The sequence below is a fragment of the Hypanus sabinus genome, chromosome 3 (genome assembly GCF_030144855.1).
Source record: "Hypanus sabinus isolate sHypSab1 chromosome 3, sHypSab1.hap1, whole genome shotgun sequence".
Taxonomy (NCBI): Eukaryota; Metazoa; Chordata; class Chondrichthyes; order Myliobatiformes; family Dasyatidae; genus Hypanus; species Hypanus sabinus.
Genome location: NC_082708.1, coordinates 124462045 through 124487438, shown reverse-complemented (window position 1 = coordinate 124487438; position 25394 = coordinate 124462045). Strand labels below are relative to the sequence as shown.

The 25394-nt window shown below is 36.9% G+C and overlaps 1 protein-coding gene across 1 annotated transcript in view; it reads right to left on the bottom strand.

Annotated features, from left to right (window-relative positions):
• The window catches only part of kiaa1109 (KIAA1109 ortholog), a 418633-nt gene that overhangs the window by 97111 nt on the left and 296128 nt on the right, over positions 1–25394 (bottom strand). The window contains exons 48-56 of the mRNA XM_059965080.1: positions 25148–25393; positions 23761–23854; positions 10065–10271; positions 7839–8077; positions 5784–6028; positions 5585–5690; positions 2151–2248; positions 1551–1745; positions 667–835 (exon numbers count right to left, since the gene is read on the bottom strand). Of these exons, the coding sequence (XP_059821063.1) occupies positions 667–835; positions 1551–1745; positions 2151–2248; positions 5585–5690; positions 5784–6028; positions 7839–8077; positions 10065–10271; positions 23761–23854; positions 25148–25393 (1599 nt within the window). The remainder of the gene's footprint in view (positions 1–666; positions 836–1550; positions 1746–2150; positions 2249–5584; positions 5691–5783; positions 6029–7838; positions 8078–10064; positions 10272–23760; positions 23855–25147; position 25394) is intronic.

The window sequence follows — 25394 nt, the reverse complement described above, 5'->3', positions numbered from 1 at the left end:
TTACATTTATGTAGAAACAGAAAATTTTACAGGGCTCACAAACTTTCTAGCACCATTGTATATTGCTCTATTCTTAACTGTTCCAATTACCTAAGATCATTGTTGCACTGTTGGCAGCCTGCCTTCAGCTGCCAGAGCTCTAAGCTGAGTAATTCTTTTCTTGAAATTCATTCATTCTTTCATTCTCTGTCTCTCAAAATGCTGGAAACACTCAGCAGCAGTGACATGAACCATTTGCTCCCTTGACCTCTCTACAGATGCTACCACACCTTTTGCAGTATTTTTATTATTTTCTGCTTTTGTTTCAGATTTTTAGGATCTGAAGTTTTTGTTACTAGATCACTCCTCAAAATCTACTTTCACCTATTCTATTCATGAAGACGGCAAGCTCTGAGATTTAGGGGAAATGGAAAGTGAACTTGTGTGACTGAAAACACAATGTAGGAGATACTCAAAAGACAGAATTTTACAATGAGGAGGTCAAATAGCATTGTGAATGAGCACTTAGTGAGGTGGGGCAAAGAGGAAGATGCTGTACCAAAGCAACACTGAATTGTGCCTGTGTGTGGAGATGTAAATTGGATACCTTTAATCACACAGGACGTAGAAGCAAGAACATAGGGGCTTCAGATACATCTTTTTTGATCAAATGACAGAAATTCCTACCTCTATCAAAGGCCACAGGCTGTGCATATATTATTGGTCGACTAAGTGTGATGAGTACAGCTTCTCTATCAAATGCACCACTGATTTCTTCTTGCAATGCATTTCTCAATCCGATCCGTGTTTTGAAATAAGCTACCTGATGAAAATCTGAACCAGCCTCTTCATAGACCTACAATCAATAATACAAACAATCTATACAAGGGAAACCAAGAATATACTGAATTATGGAAAAAGTTAGAGCTGGAAGTCAGGATACTCTATGTGGCATGGGACAAACAGGAATGCAACACAGTAACTTGCAGAGGGTATGGTTCTGAGTAACAAAACAAGAGCATACAGGTCTGTGCTTAGGATTAATGTTTTACGTCACGCACTAAAAAGCCTTCTGTGTTACAAATATACACAAATTGATAAATACCTGATATTAATTGAAAAGTTAATTTACAGACATAAATTACTCATTGATAGAAATAACAAACAGGGCAACTTTTTATTGAATATAAATCATGTAAACAAAAAAGAACACAGAGGTGGAGATGAAGTATAAATACGTGGATCACAGCTTGTAACATAAAGAGCAGAGTGTGGTTGAGAGTAGCCTAGTCCCACTGGGTCAAAGAGAAATTAACTCAAATTAGTATATTCAGTAACACCTGTCATTATTTTTTCTTAAAGAGTATGTCTTATGAATTATACAGCTTAACAAATTCAATGTATCAGTTTTTTCTTTACATGGCATTTCATCAAGACATTTTTTCTTTCAACATTAAATCACATTTAATGCAATGCAAGTTGGAATATATGTAACACTGTGCAATTTATCACATTACAATTAGCTTCGAGAAAGCTAAATCATTAGTATTATTAATTTGAAAAATGTGTACCTGATGTTTAACAATTTGTCCTAGCGCCAGGTTTAGATCAACCTGACATTTGCCAAACAGTTTCAGATAACTGCTGTTATGGCCTGCACCGAGCTGTGCCTTTGCTTGGATACGATTTGAAAGTTCCAGTTCAATAAGTCCAGTCTCTAACCTTACAGCTCTCATGGAAGGAGTAGTTGCTGTAACCTGGATACCCTAGATACAAAATTAACAAAATATAAATACTGAAGCAAGTTTTTTTTTTACCCCTAGTATTATCCTACTAACTGGAAATGACCTACTCAAGTAAAAATAATTGTAACATGATGCTGTGCTACTTTTAATCAAATTCACTAGACAATAATTCCGTATAAAGCTGTAGGTAAAAAAGACAGGTTTCCAGTGATGAATAATCAGGGTATTAGCTTTCTTTATTGCTGTACAAGTGAAAGAGGCAGAGAAATAAGATCACTTGTTTCACACCAACGCCTTTAGAAGCCAATTTACATCGGTAAATTATAAAGGACTAGAATTTATTTTCAGAAATTGGTGCTTCTAAAACAGATTTAAAAGTAAATTCAATTCAGAATGACTTGAATATCAATATTTTATATTAATTACCTTAAATTGTAGATTTAAAGAATATAGCAAAATTTTGGGCTTTTCTCCATCCATTAAAATATCATGTTCATTCCACAGTGGTATAGGTTGTTCCCCACCTGCAGATACAGTGTTCGTTACAAGGGAACATAGATTAAAGTTATTTTTACTTAAAACAGTATTTCACATTTTCTGTGGGGTGTCAAATTACAATTCAAGATGCTTCTGTAGGTTAATCAGAAGAAATATGTTGATATTTCTTGTCAGATTAAAACACACAAATGTCATTTTTCTCATGTTGCCTTATTAGTATTCTCACACCTGCTCTGCTGCCTTCTTACTGGCACTGAACTCTGGATATCTCTCACTATGTCAATCACTGACTCTTGGATGATCCACTCACCACATTCTAGTAATCCTCATGACATTTCCAGACCTGTACCCACCAATAATGTACCTACTACCAGACACTGCTAAACCTAAACCAATCAAAAATGTACTGCACTATTACTCCTTGAAAGACCTGTACACACCAGTACCATGTAGATTTTAAGATATAGTGTGGAACAGGCTCTTCCAGCCCTTACAGCCACACCAGCCAGCAGCCCATTAACCCTAGCCTAATCAGGGGACAATGCACAATGACAAATTAGTCTACCAACTGGAAATCAGAGCACCTGGAGGATACCCCATGCATGCGGTAAGAAATGCACAAACTTCGTCACAGAGGAAGCCAGAATTGAACTCCCCACTCTGAGCTGTAAAGTGCTACACTAACTGCTATGGTGGTATGCTAGCACTACATTTGTATATGGATGAAGATGTAGGGACAGCTAAGAAAGTTGGAACCTATCTGATATGGTCCTCAGATCTCTTTTCCTGAAAATCTAAGTGATGTCTCTGGCCTAGGGTGGGCTTCACCGTGAAACGGGCTCTCAAGGACTATCACTGAAGAATGAGCTAGAAGAATGTATTCTGTGAGCTAGATGTTAAACACAAAATGTCAATGCAGCAATTCAATTTGCTATTGCTGTGCAAAAACAGAGCACTGAAACAATCCCTGGTAATCCATTTCCTCAGTAATCTCAACCTGCCTGTATCTTCTAAAGTGGCTGTATCCACTATCTTTCTCAACATCTCTCCATAATCATTTGGTTCATCAAGGTCTGAATTACTTCACGTCTTTCCTCATTACCCAGTCAAAATCAAAGATTTTCCAGTAACAGCTGCTCTGCCTGTATTCACATATCACCAATCTTGCCCCTTTTAATTTCCTTGTGTGTTCTCTATATGTTCCTTTCCAGCAAAAATGCTCCTAAAATATATTGTCATTTTCCAAAATTGCTCTATGACACCCAACTTTAACTCACCATCACTTCTCTTGAAACATCTGCTTTCTCCAAACTGCATGCTTCACATCCATCACTAGATATGAATAAATTTCTTCCAACTAAACATTGGCAAACCAAGCTCATCATGTTTCATTCCTCTCTAACTTATAATCTACACATCAATTCCATTTCAACAGCTTGAAACTTAAAAATATTCCTGAAATACAACACACTAGACCCAGAGTGCCACTTCCAAATATTTTCTTGTCCCTTTAATTAGTGTTTTCACTACGTAACAACTTCTAAGCCAATATTCTGAGTTTGTCAGTTCCGTATTTGCTGTTATTCATAGAATCAAAAAATGATCATGCCACAGATGGAGGTCATTCATCCTACTGCCTCCTCCATGATAGCTCTTTTTATAACCATCATGACAATCCAAGCATCCCCCCCCCCCTCTTTCCCAAAAATCTGCAATTAATTTCCCTCAACTACTAAGTCCTTTTTAAGATCTCTGATTGGCTGTTTTATCACATACTGGATGCCAGTATGTGTACAAAAAAATCTTTTCCTCAGATCCACTTCATAGAATTTTATTTGAAAGTTTAAATCTGTACTCTCATATGAACAATGGGAATATTTTCCCTTTATTTAGCCTGCTTCAACCAGCTGTGAGCTTCTACATGTTTATTAAACCGCCTCTTGATCTTCTTTGTCAAGAGGAAAATATTATCTAATTATTGTAGCTGAAATCCCTTATTCCAGGAACATTTATGTCGCTTTTCATATCGTTCCTAAAGTGAGAAGACACACCTGATAAGGATATCCATTTTCTTTCTTTCTTTTTCCAATATTCTTATTAATATACACAAATACAGAATTCATAAGGATACTTACTATAAATCAAAATAACATAGCACAAAATGCACTGTATATAAATCACACTGATAAAATCACGGTATCCCATATTGATGATCAATCAAATAAACTGAATGATGGAATACAACAGTATGGTTTGTAGTGATGTACTACATACAGAGCTAGAGACGACACGCAAGTCGGTAAATCATTTCGAGACTAGTTTATTCAAACTTTGTGGCACTGGCATTTAATCCCTGGCGCCCGCCCTCTCCGGGCGGAAATGACATCAGAGGTGCATTACCAAAGTCTCTCCCCACGCGCTGGCTATTTATGAGCCGGTTCGCCTGTGCAGAAAGTAGGTCGCCACAGGTTAATTATATTATTTAAAAAAAACAATCTGCACCCCCTACCAAGACAAAGCTGGTTGGTTAAAAAAAAAGAAAAAAAAAGAGTACTTTACTATATAATGTTTTATAATAATAGCCCAGATCTATATTTTAATAAGAATTCAAAGATTTTTAAAATAGTTCAGGAAGGGTCCCCATAATGTTTGAAAATCTTGGTTAGAATCAGAAATCGAACAATGAATCTTCTCTAGATTTAAACATGACATAACATCACGTAACCATTGAGCATGTGTGGAGGGGGGAACCTCCTTCTATTTAAGCAAGATCGCCCTCCCAACCATAAGAGAAAAAAAAGCCAGTACCCACGAATGAGAAGGCTCCAAAATTATAATTCTTTCCTCAACAATACCAAAGGATTGGGCTTAAAACTAACTTTAAAAAGTACAGAAAAAATTTGGAATACATTTTTTCAAGGCTCGAACATGACCAAAACATATGAATTAATGAAGCCTCTCCATTAGGATATCCATTTTAAATATTTAAGAGAAGTTAACCTGCTCTCAGCTCCGCCCCAGATTGAACACCACACCTGTACAAACTTTAACCTTGCAACCCATGCTGCTATTTCATTTCATCATATCCTGTCCTTCCCACTATCACCTCCTGCAATATGGGAAACCCCAATTAGACTACCACCTACTTTCTTTTCCCACCAACTCAACACCCCTACGCCCTTCAAACACTGGTGTCACCATATTTTCATTGACATATTTATAAGCGTGCAAAGGAAAATAAGCAAAATTGTGGTGGTTAACATAGCGGGTGTTACTGAGTCTTGCTTTCATAATAAAGTTGTTGGTCTGATCCACAAGTAATCTTCCAATTAATTTTAAGCCAAGATAAATTTATTGCATACCTGATACTTTCTGAATTACTTCATTGACCTCTTTCATGAAAACTTTCTGTAAAAAGACTAGCTGATTCAAAAGGTCCGTTGTCAAGTTGTGCTCAAAAGAACCAACCTGAAAGCATAATCAGCACAGATGAAGAATGTTTCTTACTTTTTAACATAATTTACTAGTTTAATATCAACAGAATTTGCTAATCAGACGTACCTCAGCAACACATCGCAAATAGTTTCCCTGTAGGTAGTTGCCTTGTTTCAATGGGAATTCATCTGCATTCCAGGATTTATCTGGGTGACACTCATGCTCTTCCATGATATATTCTCCAGACATGGTAACTTGTGGTAGATTAAGGCTGGCTGATGGTGGCAATGCTGCCACATCAACAGGAGTTACTTTGGACTGGAAGCGCAGCCTATGACTGGGCAGCTCAAATGTGAACCGTGTTTGGGCTCCTAATGATTAGAAGAGAATATGTAATAACAGAATATTTACATTGGAGCTATGTCAGTTTTAACTAACTAATGCTGGTTATTAAGTCCATTGATAACAATAAAGAAAAACAGAATTTAATACTTTTTCCACTTGGACAAAGGAAAATGTATTGTGGGTAATTTTGCTACGACCATCCACAATACATACCTTAGTAACCACAGACCTTTCATGCATTTGCTTCTTGTTCTTCATTATATAATTCCTAACTGAGATTTCAAGCCTTGGCATAACAAAATCATCAGGGAAGCAATTTTATTCAAGCTTTAACAGCACATGGAAATTCCATGTTTTAATTCCATGTATTAATTCCATGTTTCTACAAATGTTACTAGACTAACTTAGATGACAGCAGTTCAAATAGCATTAACCTATTCATCGCTTTCCTGTGCTTTCTTTCAATGGATTAGGACATGGAGCTGTACTAAATTCCAGCTGGATAGTTAGGCTGGTCAGGAATTGGAGCAAGTGGGTGAATACAGTCTGGAATTTCTAAGATGGGGATGCAGACATATAAATATTGGCTCTTTTCTCAGTTATTCTGCAATCTACATTCTAAATTGAAAGACCTTATAATGGGAAATGGACAGAATGGAAAACAGTGGTACAGGTCTTTAAGGTTATCCTGTATGTGAGTACTGTACTGCAAGCATAGCAATAGAGTAATGGTGGGATCAGGATCTGTGGGTCAATAAGCAAAGAATGATGAGTGAGTGGTTTGGGATAAGGGCAGCAGTATTTCAGAGGATGTCAAATTTTATAAAGGGGTAAATGAGAGGCCAGTGAAAAAACAGTTGAATGGTGCAATGTAAAGATACAAAAGTGTAGATTAGGGCAGCAACAGGTGAGTTTGAGACAATGGTATGGAAGCTAAAGAGACGTAGTAGCTTGGGAACCCAGTTTGTGACAGATTTTGTGATTGGTTTCCATCCTCAAGATTAATTGGAAAGTAATAGCTAGGCTTCTTCAAGAACTAGATGCCATACATGCAGTGAAGATGATAAAATATTTTAAAAAATATTTGTATCTGAAAATATTTGTATGAAATGAAACAACTAAAACATGCATAAATAGATTTTGATATCTACAAGACCAGATTGTTGACTACACAACCGTGGCAGTGTTCACTTAAAAAAAAACACCTCAAAACCTCATGTAAATAAGATCAGTGTACTTTAACAACAAAGCTGGAAGTCATATCAGTAAAACTGGTTTTACTAAATTACAGGGTGCAATATTACTTGCTTTTAACAAGAAATAATAATAGCTTTACCATCATTACAATCACAAAATGGTAGTTTTTATGAATTAGATTTTAAAACAGGCCACATATACGATGAAACTCTACATACTGTGCATTCAGCTCAATGGGTTGTACCGAAATCTGAACTCTATCTGGTGTAGCGTGGACGTAACCTAAGCTAACTTGTGTATTGAATATGCATGAAGCCTGTCAACCTTTTGGAATTGTAATTATCAATGAAACCTACCAATTATAATTCCAACTGGATGACAGGCCTCATAATTTTTTTTATAGAACTATCAATCCTACAATTACTGATTCCACTCAAATAAGCTGACACATTATTTATAAGTTTAATTATAGCAAACAAATGTCCTTGGTATAGGTAACCTGTTATTTCACTCATTGACTGAAATAAATTAAGTTTTCTAAATTTTTAAGATTCCAATCATGAACATAACCACTCATCTTGTCATGATTGAAAATTTGCTGCCATTGAAAACTTTTTGAAGACATTGACACACCAGTACCTGTCATTCCATGACTTTTCATTCTGCCCATTTTGTATTCCGCTTTAAGAGATGGTAGTAATGCAGCACCAATGGTGATGCCATCCAACAAGGCACTAAATTTAAGCACAATTGGCTTCTTCTCCAAACCCTCTGGCAACTGGGGAAACTCATTTGTTTCAACAGGAGTTTGATTGACACTTGAAGGTGGCTTCTCAGAGGGTTGTGGAGTAGATACATCCTCCTTTGGCACTGGTACGCTATACACAACAAATAAAAGAACATCTAAGTCTTGACTGAGTGATCATAGTAATATTTTATAATTTTGATTTTGGACAGAATTTAGTGCTAAGGTATATTTAATAGATTTTTAATAGCTTTGGAGAATCTAAAACACGTTTTACTGCTACAATGAAATAATACTAACAAAAGTTGATTATTTCCTCTTAACATTAAATAATCAAATTATCATTTCTGCAAGACTGGTTTAGTTTAGAAACATAGAAAATAGGTGCAGGAGTAGGCCATTTGGCCCTTTGAGCCTGCACCGCCATTCAGTATGATCATGGCTGATCATCCAACTCAGAATCCTGTACCTGCTTTCTCTCCATACCCCCGATCCCTTTAGCCACAAGGGACATATCTAACTTCCTCTTAAATATAGCCAATAAGATATTTTAATATATAGAATGCCAGAACAGTTAACTGATGACCATGCAATGGTTAATCACACTTCTTTCACAGTCACCTTCAAATACTCATTATGAAAAATATTATTGAGGTTATATTCTGTGATTATCTGTCTATATCCACTGGCCATTATTTTGATGCAACTTTTGATCAATAGTGTGGGTCTCCTAGCCACAGCACATCGTAAGCTGCCCAGTTAATCAAACAAAGTGACATTTTAAAGCCGTTTTAAAGCGCTATTTTTTGTTGACTTAATATTACAATAAATTTGAAATTGAACTGCGGGCATTCCTGGTATTTGCCTTTAGTTCTCAGGTTCCACATGAGCTCTGATTACATTTCACATCTTTATTATATCCCTTGGTTTTGTTTCTGCTCCTTAAGTTCTCTCATTAATCTATTAATCAGGCAACTCCATAAACATTTGAATCATCAAAAACATTTTCTTTGGCTGATCATTCCCCAACTTCAACTTTGAACTTGAGCTTTGTGCCTCTTTCTACAGATGAGCCCATTTTGCCAGGTATTTCCAGCATCTTCTGCTTTTATTTTAGATTTCCAGCACCTGCAGCTTTTATTTGAGTTACAACCAGTATGAGTTAGAAACCGTCAATGGCAAGGACATCGGGCAGAACACAGGCCTTAATGCCGCACACTTCAGATTGATAAGAGGCTATTGATAACAGATTGATAACAGTGTTTTAGACCCTTCAGGAAGAGCATCTAGTCAAGCCAAATTAAATAAACTTTAATCTGTACAGATCTCTAGCTAAGAAAATCCCTGTTTTCCCACAAAAGGATAGTTCAGTTGAGGGGATGTGTCTAAATCATTGATCAATTTGAGGGGCTTCACTGCCCTTGAAATCCAACACAAAAGCAAAGAGGTAGCAGACAATTTGGAACCATGCTTACCTTTCCTTTATCATGAGCGAGAAGACGATGACTACGAGTGTGAGATGTCTCTCTACTTATTAATTACCACATTGTTTTGGTTTCTTTATCTGTTTTATGCGACTGTGGCCAGTTGCTTATGACAGTTGACAAGGAACCACATCAAGATGAAGTTAAAATCTTACAAGGAAGCGATGGTCAAAATGGACCCAGTGCAGAGGACTGAAGCAGTGAGCATTGAGAAGCTCAGGGCTCAAACAATCTGCTTTTGGTCACTCCGGTGTGGAGCAAGTAGTAAACACGATATACCAAATTGATTGTAGTGCAATTCATGCTGTTTGTACTTGAAAGAATTACTAGCTAATCATCAGCAATGTGGCCACGAAGATGGTAGAAAGCAAATGACACGGACCTGTCCGCAGCCAGTAAATCTTATTTTTGGAGATAAGAGTGACAGCAAATGCTGGCAATCTGGAGCAACAAACACAAAATGCTGAAATAAAGCAGTTCAGGCAGCATCTACAGAGGAAAATGGAGAGTCGACAGCTCAGACTGAGACCCTTTATTAGGATTGATGTTTGCATGTTTTCACAATCCACCAAGGCAAAATATATCCCCATATAATACACAGCATGTGAACCAGTTTTATTTTTACAGGCTGCTTACCCGGTTGATGGCTGACGAATGAGATCAGAAATTTGTTTGGAGAGCTGGTGAGAGCTCCGAACCATCATGCTATGTAGTGTAGCAGGATGTTGTGGGATATTGATGCTGATCGCTCCTACTTTTATAACCATTGTGTTGTTGGTCTTAAGTCCTCTCTGCGCACTGTAGAGAGCCTGAGATTTGGCAATACTGCATTTAACTACAGTTCTAGAAGGATAAGCAAGACATTAAACCTTCAAAATCTGTCAACCAATGTTACTGGAAACATCAAATAATGCAGAATTGCAAAGAAATATAAATAGAAACAGGCCAGTTATCTTATCAAATTATTTTTTGTAAGCCATTTAACCCAATCACATGTTCCAAGACATTTAAAACAAACACTTCTAAATCCTTTTATAAGTGTAAATTAACAATTATAATTCAGCAATTTGTGACAGTACAATTGCTTTCCTTTGTCCAGAACATTATGAGAACATCTTTTTTTGCAATCTGCTGCATAAATGACGTGCTAACTTTAAATCTGTACAGTATGTTTGTATATTTCTTTTGACCATTGAAATAAGCTTACATTATTTACATTATGTAACAATATATTATTCATAATATCTCAATTTTTTTTATCTTCAATTGAAGCAAACAATCCCATAATTTTGCAAGTCTGAGAAAGTTATTGGATAATGTACCAGTAATTCTACCTTTTGTACCCTCTCTATTCCTTCTATCCTTACAATACAAACCATAACACAAGTCATCATTACTCCCAAATTAGATTTCATGAACTTTTGATACTTGTACTACATTTAGCTGAACACGTACTTGTGAAATCCACAAAAGCAAAATAGCTAAGTTGATGACAACTGCCTTTACAAATCCATTAATGTGCTTCCCTGCACCACTCCCTCCCCAAAACTGGCACACTAAAGTTGGATGTGCTACTTGCAGCGATTACAGCTAGCCTGATACTGCTGGCAAGGAATTGTGCAAAACATTTCAAGTCTTTAGAAGTACACTCTAACACCACCAAAGTAAATAGCTTCCAATGAAATAGACAAAAACACAGGAATAGAATGTACAAATGTCTGGCTACATCACGTGAACAATGATTACAAACATGCATGTTCTGTGAGGCAGGCACTGATTAGAATAGTGAACTCTGCAGTGAGAAGCTGTTACAGGCACCCAAACTCAGAAAAGAAGAACTGATCTGCTGTGCAAGTAGGTCAGTAGATCAGTCAACAGCCATGCAGATACAAGAGGGGAAAACATCCGTGAGTTAGCAGAGAATCTTTAGTGCATGTGTAGTCAATGATTTAGTGTGTGGTTTGCACTTAGTTTGAAAATGAATGAAAAAAATGTAAGTCATCATTAGCACATTATTTTTTTCACAAATTTCATTTGTTATTGAACAATCAAGCAAGGTAAACATTGATGATGTCATTGATGTGTGGGAGAAGCCAGGAATATAAAATCTGTGCTAAGATGAATTGGCTGCTGAACTCTCATATCTGTCAGACATATTTTCTTCAGGGAATAAAAAATGTGGCAAATTTCAATCTGAACTAACAATGAAAACTATGGTCAGAACTGAAACAGGAAAAATTTTATTTGAGAACAAGGATGTGACAGAGAAATTAAACAAATATTGTGTGCTGGTCTTCACAGAAATAACTGCACTAACTCTTGAAAATGTTTGTAACAGCATCTCTAGTGTGAATGAGGAGATGAAAGAGATTAGCATTAATAACAACATATAAGGGAATGAATGAACTGAAAGCTTCTAAATCCCCAGGATCTGAGGACTTGCATTCTAGGGTTTCAAAAACAGTGGAGTGAGAAGGGGTATGCTGGGCAATATAATTATATTAAACAAATCTGGGTGTTTCAACATTGCAATTGATTATATCAGATAAAGGGGACCACATGTGGAGCATTTCAACTTTCCAGTAAACTTTTGACAAGATGCTACACAAGAGGTTATAAGTCAGAATTTGTGCACTTTATAGGTAAGGAGGAAGGACTGATCAAAGGAAAGAAAGCAGAGGATAGGGAAAACAGGATATTTTCAGGCTGAGAGGTTGTGACTGGGACACAGCTTCAAGTTTGGTGGGCTAAATAACCTTATTCTATACAGGTGGCCTCCTCGTTATGATCAACCTCGTGGTGGAAATTTATTGAGAATTTCGAATCACGACACAGACGTTTACAATACAGAATAAAATTTACGTGAAAAAATACACAAGTTTCTCATTTCAGAAATTTGTGATAAGGACCAATTTCTAGGAATATAACAGTCCCCTTCTTCCACATTAATGTAATCATTTGTACTTTCTTGAAATGTAAACAAACTTTACACAGGATTCCAAGGTCAGCACTAACCTATACATTATATTATTCTAAATTTGCATGCATTGAACTTGGACTTGCATTGATCAAGATATAATTTACACATCACTCATCAAATTAAACTGCTGCATTGCAGGACTATATGATTTACAAACTTACTAAAAGTAAATAAAACATTTTCCTTAAAACACAAAATATTAAAAAGTTAAAACTATAAATTAGTTCCTCCATCAAAGTCTTATCATTAGTTTATTAATTTTCTATCTAGTTTCAATGCAACATAAAGCATAACATTTAAAAATCAAAACGCTTTTCCGAGGATAGATTTAAGCATAACATTACAACATAATATTTGATTGGGTGTATTGCTTTTTCAATATTTCTGCTAAGTTTAAAAATGCAAACTGAAATCATGCTAGTTTAACATACAGAAATTCTTGTTTGACTGTACTTGTAGGTGAAGTAGGAAAATCCTCCAGCCTATGCAAGATGGTTGTAGAGAAAGCAAGAAAATAAAAGAAGAACAAATGAAGTATAGACATTCATGCATAAACCTTTATTCAAGCAGTGGAACCGTTAGTATGCAGATCTCCTTTTATTAACATGGTGTTAATATCACTCAAAGGCTCAGTGAGATACTTAAATTTGAATGGCAAAATTGCATTATGTGTTGAGTGGAAAATGCAGAACATTCCACGGCATGAGGTTATCAAATGTATTGACAACATTTTTGACTATCACACCACACACAGACTAAGGGTTGCCATATCAATAACAAAAGAACAGTAAATTTATAAATTAAGAGGGAATATATTAGCATATAATTACAATAAAATCCATTTTTTCAAAACATAATCTGAAACACAAAACCATAAAGGGTATAACAGATTTAAAAGAAAATATGCAAGTAAGAAAAAGTTAATTTAAAATAAAATGACAACATTAATTAATAGCTTGGTAAACATCTAAAACTCAATCCCACAGAGAAGTAGCTAGTCTAATATAACAGACCAGAAGTCAACTGCAAAACCACCACTACTAAAGTCCAAATGCTCTCATTTACTATTTCAGTATTTTATTCATTAATACTCAACCATCAAAATTTGTCATTATAACATTTTAACTTCAGATATTTGGAGCATGGAATCATGTTGCATGAATGGTTGCACCCTGAGTATTTTTGCAAACTAATTTGCTGGAATTGAAGGATCTGAAAAATGAACAATTTGTTGGACCAAGTGGAGGAAGTGAAGAGAGTGAATTACAATTACAGCTGAGAGAGAAAATGAAATGAAATTGCATTGCCGAGAAAAGGACAGATAGAGAAATTAAGCAGCTAGCAAACATCCAGCCACATATTCAAGGGGAGAAGACATTTCTCTAGTCTTAAAAGTAAACGACTGGTATTCATTAATCATTACAGATGTATAGAAGCAAGGAGCTTAGCAAAAGAACCTTCATGATTTTGACCGCTAAAAGGGCAGAGTTAATCCTTGAAGAACCGTGCAGTAAATGGCATACCAAAATGAAAATTGCTTCTTGATTTTACTTAAGCTTAGCCTATTCTGGTTTTTTTTTGCAATAATGGGGATGAATGCAAAATATATGAATGCTTTCATGATTTCCATATTTACAATAATTTTCACCTGCCTCTAACTCTATGGAAGACTAGTTTATTGGCATTCTGTCTTTACATTCTTCTGTAAAAAGAAAATACGTTATTAATTTCTGAAATACTGTGGCAGTGAAACAAACCAATTAGTCAACATCCAGTCTGTTCTGAAAATAATCGGGACATGGAGTCCAATTTAAAATCAAGATGAAGCAGATAAGAGCACAAATCACTCTGCAGTGACCAAAGGTTCACAACGCAGCATTTTATCTATTATCTTGCAAACTGAACCCCGCACATTTCTATATGCCGGGACCCACTATCATGCAGTAAATGTCCAAGGTGTTAATCAGTTTTTCCAACATATTTAAATAAAAAGAACCAGATTTAATGGCAAATAAAAATAGTCTAATTTCCACTAAGATTACCATACCTTTAAAAAGTACTCACCTCCTCCAGTGAAACTTTTCATGTTTTATTATTTTACAACATTGAATCACAGTGGATTTAATTTGGCTTTTTTGAAACTGATCGATGGAAAGATGTTTGTGTCAAAGTGAAAACAAATTTCTACAAATTGGTCTAAATTTATTACAATCATTCAATGCAAAATAATTGATTGCATAATTACCCACCCCCTTCAAGTCAGTATTTAGTAGATGCTCCTTTGGCAGCAATAACACCCTTGAGTCTGTGTGAATAGGTATCTCTATCAGCTTTGCACAGCTGGACACTGCAATTCTTCTTTACAAAACTGCTCAAGCTCTGTCAGATTGCATGGGGATGGTGAATGAACAGCTCATTTCAAGTCCAGCCACAAATTCTCAATTGGATTAAGGTCTGGGCTCTGACTTGGCCACTCCAGGACATTAACTTTGTTGTTTTACAACCATTCCTGTGTAGTTTTGGCTTTATACTTGGGGTCATTGTCTTGCTGGAAAACAAACCTAAGTTGCAGTTCTCTTACAGACTGCATCAGGGTTTCCTCCAGGATTTCCCAGTATTTTGCTGCGTTAATTTTACCCTCTACTTACACAAGCCTTCCAGGCCCTGCTGCAGTGAAGCATCCCCACAGCATGATGCAGCCACCATCATACTTCACGGTAGGGATCGTGTGTTTTTGATGATGTGCAGTATTTGGCTTATACCAAACATAGTGTTTAGTCTGCTGGCTGAAAAGCTCAATTTCGCTTTCATTACACTATTGAACCTTCTTCCAACTGACTTCAGCGTCTCCCACAGGCCTTCTGGCAAACTCTAGCCAAGATTTCATGTTTTTCTTCCAACAGTGGCTTTCTCTTTGCCACGCTCCCATAAAGCTGGGCCTGCTGAAGCACCCGGGTAACAGTTGTAGTATGCACAGTCTCTCCCATCTCAGCCACTGAAGCTGGTAACTCATAGGTCTCTTGGTAGCCTGTGCCATACTCTTTCCATTTCTTGATGTTTGACTTAACTGTACTCCAAGGGATATTCAGTGACTTGGAAATTTACTTTTAATGCATCTCCTGACTTGTGCTTTTCAATAACATTTTTGCAGAGTTGCTTGGAGTGTTCTTTTGACTTCACGGTGTGTTTTTTGCCAGGATACTGGCCTACCAGCAGTTGGACTTTCCAGATACAGGTGTATTTTTATTACAATCAATTGCAACACCCTGACTGCCCACAGGTCTCCAAAAATAGATCTCCATTTAACTAATTATGTGATTTCTAAAACCAATTGGCTGCACCAGTGATGATTTGGTGTGTCATATTAAAGGGGACGAATATTTATGCAATCAATTATTTTGTGTTTTATATTTGTAATTAATTTTGATCACATTGTACAGATCTGGTTTTACTTTGACATGAAAGAGTCTTTTTTCTGTTGATCAGTGTCAAAATCTAAATTAAATCCACTGTGACTCAACACAACATGAAAACTTCTGGGGCGGGGTCAGAGGGTGAATACTTTTTATGGACACTGTATATCAGAAATATAACTTCCTATGTAACTCATCTTCATCGTCACAGAGTACCTTAACAAAATAATTATTTCCCTACTCTGGATCACCGAATATCAACTAAAACCGGGTTTGTATCACAAAAACTAAGTCTTTGTTGGACATTAGATAGAAAATAGAAACACAGCCTGCAGAATAATGAACTGCATATTATGTTAGAACTCAAATTAATTAGGGTGGTATGTTTTCACAGTAGTTAGTAAAATGCTGCTGCAGCGTTAGCAACACAAGTTCAGCTCCATCGCTATCTATAAGGAGTTTGTACTTTCACCCTGCAATCGGATGGGTTTCCTTCAGGCGCACTGGATTCCTCCCACTTTCCAGAGATGTACATGTCAGTCGGTTAATTGCTTACATGAGTATTATTGGTCAGCAGAGGCTCATTATGCTAGAAGGGCCTGTTACAGAGCTGATCTTTGAATACAAATCGAAAAGATCTTCCTTTCAACTACCCAGTATCCCTAAGAAGTCAGGATCCCCAGTGAAAGTTTATTAAAAATAAAAGCAAAAATGCAAGATCTGAATTTATTAATTAATGAAGACCATAATCTCTGTGATGACTATTAGGATGAGCTGTGCAATAATTATCACCAAAACTGTAACGAGCAAGACGCATATTCAACTGATTTCACTTTGTGGTTAAGGATAACTTAAATACTCCAAAACTCCCTCCCAAGTAATCAAGATATTACAAATATAGGAAGACACCTTTTTCGTTTATTCTCCATACTCTATTTTGTCGCAAATTGAAAAATGAACTTTGGTGCTGTTTCTTTCAGATTCCGGTTTAATTAAAAGTGTTACATGCAGTATCTCTAAAGAGTATTTGAAGAAAATTTTACTCTTGAAATTTAAGCAATAATGTGAAAGCAAGCATGAGTGCTTCTTGAATTAGTTGCAAGCAAAAACATATCAACACATTATAAAGTTAAGTCCAGCAATAGTGGGCAGCACAGTAGTGTAAAAGTTAGTGCAGCACTATTACAGCTTGGAGTGCTGGAGTTTTATTTTGACGTCTTCTGTGAGGAGTCTATATGTTCTCCCTGTAAATGCATGCGTTTCCTCTCAGTGCTCTGGTTTCCTCCCACAGTCCAGAAATGTACTGGTTAGTAAATTAACTGGTTAGTGTAAACTGCCCCATAATTAGGCTAGGGTTAGACTTGGAGTTGCTGGCAGCATGGCTTGAGGGCCAGGAGGGTCTATTCTGCATGTTATATAATCAATCAATCAATCAATAAATAAATAAATGGTTCTAAGCAGTCACTCAATCTATTTAGGGAATGTCTTAACAGATCATTACTTAAAATGACACCAAAACATTGCCAATAACTTTTTCAAAACTTTAATTCCATAGTGGTTTAAATTTTCTATCTTTTTTCCAGAAAAAAAATAAAGACAGGTGAAGTAAGTAGTCCGGGGCTATTTTCTACCACATTTTAGTTTATCCCATTCTCTACTGCCCTGGCACAATGGCATGAAGTAAATGATAGAAGGCAGATATAAAAACAAAGAAAATGTACCAATTGATGTACTTACTAGCAACTGAACACTCAACAAGGGTGGCCGCCATTGTCCAGACATCCAGTGCTTCAAGGTCCATAGAAGCATCAACAGGTTTTTCTGTTATGCCATGTATTTCCATGGAAATTTAAGTTTGCTTCTGGAAGCTACCTAGAAAGTCCTTACTGCAATTAAACTCCACTCTCATTCAGCAAGGGCATCTGCTTTTGTTCCAGTGGAAAGATGCAGCTCAGCATTGTGGTTAGCAAAACTTGAATGTAACCAACCAAAGCATCTGAACTGAATGGGGAACAGAAAACCTCAACACATTTTTCAGTTTGATACTACTACCAACTTGTAAAGCATAAGACACAATTTAAAGCTTCCCTAATAATGGAAACAAAATTTTGCATTTGAAAATAAAGGAAAATGAATGAAATTCAATTCCTACAGAGTCATCAAAATCTTAGTGCTCTTAGAAAAGATAATGCTTGTTTGATCTTTTAAAGCAGGGGTTCTTAACCTGGAGTCCCCTTGGGGGTCTGTGGATAGATACCAAGAGGTCCGTGAACTTGAGATTGGAAAAATTTGCATCTTTATTTTCACTAACCTCTAACTGAAATTTAGCATTTCCTTCAATTATGAATATAGGCACCAAACCACAGTAGTATTAGCGAGCTATGGAAGCTTTAATTCCACTTACAACAAACTATCTCTGTGAATCAGGATTTTTAACACTGGTAACCATTAAAACAAAAAGTTAGAATCAACTGAACGTCCAACGTGACGTGTGTTGCTTTGTCAAAGACCACCCCACAGTTTAATGTTCTTATTCAAGTTAAGCAACAACAGTCTTCACACTGATATGTCTTTACAAAATAAAATTTAATTTTATCTTGCCTATATTTTAAATGCATAGTCTTGTTACTTAATGTATTAATAAAGAAGCACATATTATTACTCGATCACAAATTTGTTTAACTATTTTGTTAACTCTACTTCAATATAATTGGTTTCTTTCAGAATACTATGCATTTTATTACAGTATATATATTTAAATATATTATTCTGAGAAGGGGTCCATAGGCTTCACTGGACTGCCAAAGGGGTTCAAGGCATAAAAATAATTAAAATACAACAGGGTCTTTTAAGAGACTCTTAGACAGGTACACGGAGCTTAGAAAAATAGAGGGCGATGCAATAGGGAAATCTAGGCAGCTTCTAGAGTAGATTACATGATTGGCACAACATTACAGGCTGAAGGACCTGTAATGTGCTGTAGATTTTCTATATTCTATGTTCTAACCCCTGTTTTAAAGGGACAGAACACAAGACTGTATCTCATAATCAGATGCCAGGCACTACCTTATCATCACTACTTATTACCAGTACTTACTGGTAAACCAAGCATTAATGCTACTTTTAGTTATTACTACTGGTGACCATGAGAATGTAAAATACATTTTCACTTTGCTTTGATGCTGTCTGCAGATTCCAAATGAACAGAACGGGTCTAGGGTACCTACAATCTGTTGCCATTGACAAACTTGTAACAATCCTCCTTTATGTTGGACAAATAACCCACTGCCATCACTAATGATTAAACTGCTTCAGTGTGTATTTAACATCGGTCATGGTTCAGTTGGGTGCCTTCTTGTTTTACGCGAGAAAGGAAAGGGTTCATGTTGACTGAAAGAAGCTGCAGAGGGTCATAAATTTAGTTGGCTCCATCTTGGGTACTAGCCTACAAAGCACAAATGACATTTTCAAGGAGCGGTGTCTCAGAAAAGCAGCATCCATTATTAAGGACTCCCAGCACCCAGGGCATGCCCTTTTCTTACTGTTACCATCAGGTAAGAGGTACAAAAGCCTGAAGGCACACAGTCAGTGATTCAGTAACAGCTTCTTCCCCTCTACTATCTGAATCCTAAATGGACATTGAACCTGTGAACACTACCTCACTTTTTAAATATATATTATTTCTGTTTTTGCATGATTTTTAATCCATTCAATATACATGTACTGTAATTTATTTATCTATTATATATATTTTTCTCTCTTCTTCTATATTATGCATTGCATTGAATTACTGCTGCTAAGTTAACAAATTTCACAACACATGCCGGTGATAATAAACCTGATTCTGATTCTTACATACTAGACTGCTGAATACAAAGCACATGTTAACCACACAATGTAGAACTAGAGGCTTCACTTACTTTGTTTAGAAATACTGCATGCAACAGTACCTTCTGGTCCGGCAAGCTGCACTACCCAGCTACCCACCAATTTAACACTAGCCTAACCACAATGACCAATTATCTTACTAATCAGTACATTTTTGCACTGAGAAGCAACTGGAGCACCAGGAGGAAACCCAGGTGGTTCAAGGGATGAACGTACAAACTCCTTACAGATGTTGCCAGAATTGAACTCGAAACTGTGGAACTTTGCAAGCCATAATAGTGTAGCGTTAACTTCTATGTTACTGAGGTACCCAACAACTTCCAACTTTTCACTTTTCTTGTCAAGGATAGAGTGGGCTACTGTGGGATGGACTGAGTACACACAACAACAGAGTTACTGTCAAAAAGATCTTTGCAGTGTTTCTTCCAGCCTCCTGCCAGTGGCATTGGCAGTTCTGAGGAACTCAGAGATCATGCCTGTTAGAGAACTGCCAACCTTTCTGCACTCTTTCCATCCAGCACTTTCTCTTTAAGTCATGGGTTCTCTGCTGGGCCTTGGTTTTCAGGAAACTGCTGCACAGTTGATATTCCCCTGAGGAATGAAGCTTCCAATCCAGGACTGACTAACATTTCTGGTTAATTAGTTCCTCAATTTCCTGGTCACTCTCATCAAACCTGTCATGGTTCTTCATGGTAGAAAAGGTAAGAGTCGCTTCACAGGTAACAACTAACCTGTCTGGCAGACCACAGTTTGTGTGGCTTCAGAGCTGTGTGCAGACATGGTGTAAACAGCAGTGGCTCCTTCCTGTTTAGCCTATATACCTCTGACTTTAGATACAACACGGAGTCATGCTATCTGCAAAAATTCTCTGATGACTTAGCATTAGTTGAGTGTATAAAGGGAAGCTGGGAGGATGAATACAGGGCGCTGGTGGAGGACTTTATCAAATGATGCAGGCTGAATCGCCTGAAGCTCAACATCAAGAAGGCAAAGGAGACTTTAGGAAGACTAAGCTGCACCACTCCCTGTTACTATTGATGGTGAGGATGTGGATTTGGTGAGGACCTACAAGTACCTGAATGACAGACTTGAGTGCAGCACCAACACAGAGGCTGTGGACAAGAAGGGCCAGAGTCGCCTCTGTTTCCTGAGCAGACTGAGCTCCTTTGGAGCACACAGGGCTCTCCTACACATGTTTTACGCCAACAGTGCTTCTCCCTATAGATGCTGCCTGGCCTGCTGTGTTCTACCAGCTCACTGTGTGAGTTGTTTGAATTTCCAGCGTCTGCAGATTTCCTTGTGTTTTACTAGTCTGGTGTTGCCAGTACAATCTTCTATGCAGTGGTGTGCTGGGGCAATGGCATCAACACAGGTGATGCCAACAGGCTCAATAAACAGATTAGAAAGGATGGCTCTGTTATAGGAGTTAAACTGAATGTACTAGAGGCTGTGGTATAACAAAATGACCCTACTGAAAATCCTGGCAATTCTGGACAATGTTTCTTACCCTCACCCTCTGCATGCCATCTTGGCTGAACAGAGGAATGCTTTTAGTGATAGACTAAAACAACTGCACTGTTCCAAAGATCATTCTTACCCTCTGTTATTAGGCTATATAATGAGTCAACCTATAGACGGGGAAGTGCTGATCCCCTCCTTTCAGACAGTTTGAGGTAATTTATCTTTTATTCTTTCTTACTTCTCTTCTAATATTTGTATATTTATGCAATTGTAATGCTAGTGTGACTGTTAATTTCCTTTGGGATCAATAAAGTATCTATCTACGGTGTTTTTCAGCTTCTATTGCTGGCAGTCAAAAGATCCAGCTGTGAGGTGCTGGTCACTATCAATCTTGCAGCAACATTTACGTTGATGCTGATGTTTTGGAGCCAGTTGATGGAGATAATAGAGCAAGTTGGGGATTGCTCAGTCCAGCCTCCACTGGTACCAATCGTGGCACAGTGAGGTCCCTCACTCAGACTACCAATAGGTTTCAGTTGCTACATTTAATGTCAGAGAAATGTATACAATATACATCCTGAAATTATTTTTCTTCGCAAACCTCAGCGAAAACAGAGGAGTGCCCCAAAGAATGATTGACAGTTAAATGTCATATAATCTAATGGATGACAGTGCTTCTTCCGGTCATGAGGTCTGTGGTCACATAGAGACAAGAGATTCTACAGATGCTGGAGATCTTGAGTAACACATACAAAACTCTGGATGAACCCAGCGGGTCAGGGAAATGAATCATCGATGTTTTGGGCCTAGAATTGAATGTCAACTGCTCATTTCCCTCCATTTCCCCGTCTTAAATTCACAGTCAATATTGTGCATTCAGGAAGAGGAGGGTATACCACTATGGTATTGTATTTGAGGCTGTCTTTAAGAAAGGAGATAGATTCACATAGTTTAACTACTAACAGCTCTCCCTACTATTTGCCACATGGAAATCCATTGCTGGAGTTATCCTCAACTCTCTCCTACATCTTCCAAAACCCAAACAAAAAGTGCTCTGTAAAGCATCAAGAAGCAGATCTCAGCATGCAGCAATTCCGAGACAGATACAGGGAACACTAACAATCATCATATGTGGCCTTTCATGACCTCACTAAAGCTTTTGACTCCAATAACATGAAAGAAATTCTGAAACATTCTCCTTTAATTCCGCTGCCCACAGAAATACATCGCCATCTTATGGTATAAATGTCATGATTCTAATCAGCACGTCTACAACAGAGCCAATCCCAGTGAAAATTTGTGTCAATGTAGGCTGTATTATGCTCAATTTTCCATTGATCACTTTTAAGTATTTTAACACCATCTTTAATGCTTTGCATTTCCAAATATGCATTCTATATATTTTTGTAAAACAAAATCCTATACGTGCTTAGTTAACAAGGTAGAATTCTGCTCTGCTAAAGTTATTATAAGCCTACCCTGGGTCACTCTCTTGCTTTAGACTTTGGCATAGACTCTCACTGGGCAACCAGCTCTCAACACTTCACCATCACTGCGTACATAATTAGAAGCTGTCGCAATGCAGGCAGCTTATTGCATTCACAGAATAACTTTGACAACCAGGCTCACTGGCTGTCAAAAACGGCAGTATTATTAAACCATATGAAATCATTGACTTTCATGAACATTTCATATTTTGGAATCAAAAAGTAATAATATTGTTTCACCATTAAATATTCTGCATTAGAAATATTCACTTAGCAAAAGAAAATGTTAATTATGTAACTTAAATAAATAATAACTCCATTTGTCTTTCTCCCATGAGCCAATACTTCCCTTTTTAATGGAGACTGCCTGCTTGCATCAGGTGAAAGCAGGTTAGGCTTACTGCAGGCTTCACAGACAACTCATGTGAACAGTCAACCTATGCAGCACAAGGTAGTCAGAGAAGACTGTAGCAGGGTAGTAAATGTCCATGGCAGCTTAACTCCACATCAGCAACAGAAACCAAACCTCTTGTAGGGATAAATAACATATCACAATTTAAGTGCTGAAGGTGGAGTGGAAAATTGTTCAGATCTCAACCACAGCATTATTCAATGCAAAAACGTGGTTTGTATCATTCAAGGCTGTCCTCTTGTCTGAAAAAGCATTTAGTAGATCAGTGTTCAACTGAGAATCATGATTTGAAAGCTGACAAAGTATTAATGCTCTCATGTGCCCAATTTAAAGCACTTTATAAATTATATCAACAGTGATCACAACTTTCAGTTTTGCATACAAAATCCTGCTACAAATTTAATTTAAAAATCAGCTAACTTATAGTTTAAATGCAGGATGTTAATATAAAAATATGGATAGCTGCTTTACACATAAATGTTGCTCCCCACAACATCACTAATGCTTAGGTAATATATTTATCTTCATTTAGAAAACAAATTGGATGCATAGTTGCTCAAAACATCTGAGGCACACAACCAAAAAGACTGGCGAACTAATTCTGTGAACCCCTATCAACACCCCATGCATTTTTAAAAACATGTAATTAATTTTCTTTTAACAGCTGACCCAAAGAAGAGTCTTTACTCACTGAATGTTTGGTGTAATTCCTTCCAGAAGGACGATGTTTACACCACCTATGTGAGCAGTTGCACAGGTTTCCGTCATTTTTTGGTGCAAAACATCTGAATTAAAAATAAAAGTAAAACATTATCCTATTCTTAAAATGAATTAACAAATCAGTATTAGATTGAATTGCATCAGCAAACGATTAATAACTAAATGCCTTATACGGTGTTAGGTTGGAACATTTTATATTTTATTATAATTCCAAATAGTCTAACTAACTTGTTTCTGGTTCCTTCACATCAATCACTTTACATTGTCTATCTAAGATCCTTTCTTTTTCTTTCCCAAATGTAACTGGCAGCAGGCTGGTTTATTTTCCTGTTTGGATGTTGATATTATCCACTTTGCATTTCTCGAATGTTATGGACTTATCTCTGATTTCCAGCATTTGTACTTTTTTAAATTAATGTTTTCCATAATCTATGTGGTCAACAACTTTAGCTTGACAAGAATTTACAAAATACATATAAAACTGCTCAGACTTCGATATCCAACATCAGAATTTTTTTTTTGTTTTAAGTATTGTTGAGACTTAACTAATTGATATCAAGCAACAGTCAGATAGCATCTGTGGAGAGAAATACAGTTACTGCTTCAGGTTCATAAGTTGTAACTTAATTATGTTTCAAAGGAACATATGTTAACTTAATTATGTTTCAAGTCGCAAAGGAAGAAGACAGCTAAAAAGAACAAAGTCAACGTTAGGGAAAGTAACAACTAGAGGTCATAAATTGAGAAGGGAGAGATTTAATAAGAACCTCGGGGATTTCTTTTCACCTAGAGGTCATCAGTATATAGGATGAGCTGGCATAGAAAGGGACTGAGGCATTAACATCAATCAAAAGGCACTTGGACAGGTACATGGTTAGAAAAGGTTTAGAGGGATATGGACCAAATACAGGCAAATGGAACTAGCGTACATGGCAATATTTTTCAGTATGAATCAGTTAGGCCAAAGGGTCTACTTCTGTGCTGTAGGACTCTATGAAAAGCCTATAATATAGCACAGAACGAGAGATGCTGTTAACAGCTCGGAGGTGGACCACCACCATTTGGGTTTTTCCATCTCTGCTCATTTACACCCAGCCACAGGCATTTCCTTTGCTCTCAGCTATCTCCCTGGGGTGTAACTTACAACATGTTCAATTTCTAAATTTTCTTAGTACTGACAAAAAAATTCATTGATTTGATATGTTAACTGTTTCTCTCTTCATTAGTGCTTTTTATACTTCTAGCATTATGTTTAAGTACCAAATCTATAAAATAAGATGTATTTGTTGAAAGGCTAGAGATCTTTCAATTACTGTTAAATTTCACTTACCCATTGTTCAAATATTTGATACCATTACCTTTCATTTTTTCTTTCACAGTAAAACTTCCATGAATCTTCTTAAGCTCTGCTTCCATTGTTAAACCTCCAATGTCTGCTTCTAGATGAGTACGGTTTACCATACCAACTCCAAATACTATGAGGGTAACATGTTGAGGTTCAGAATTCACTAAGCTGCGCTTTCTTGATAATTTATTAGGACTTGAGCACTCTTGTTCATTTTCAAAGATTACTTTGCAAGCAGGATCAGTGGGACTTCGACCACC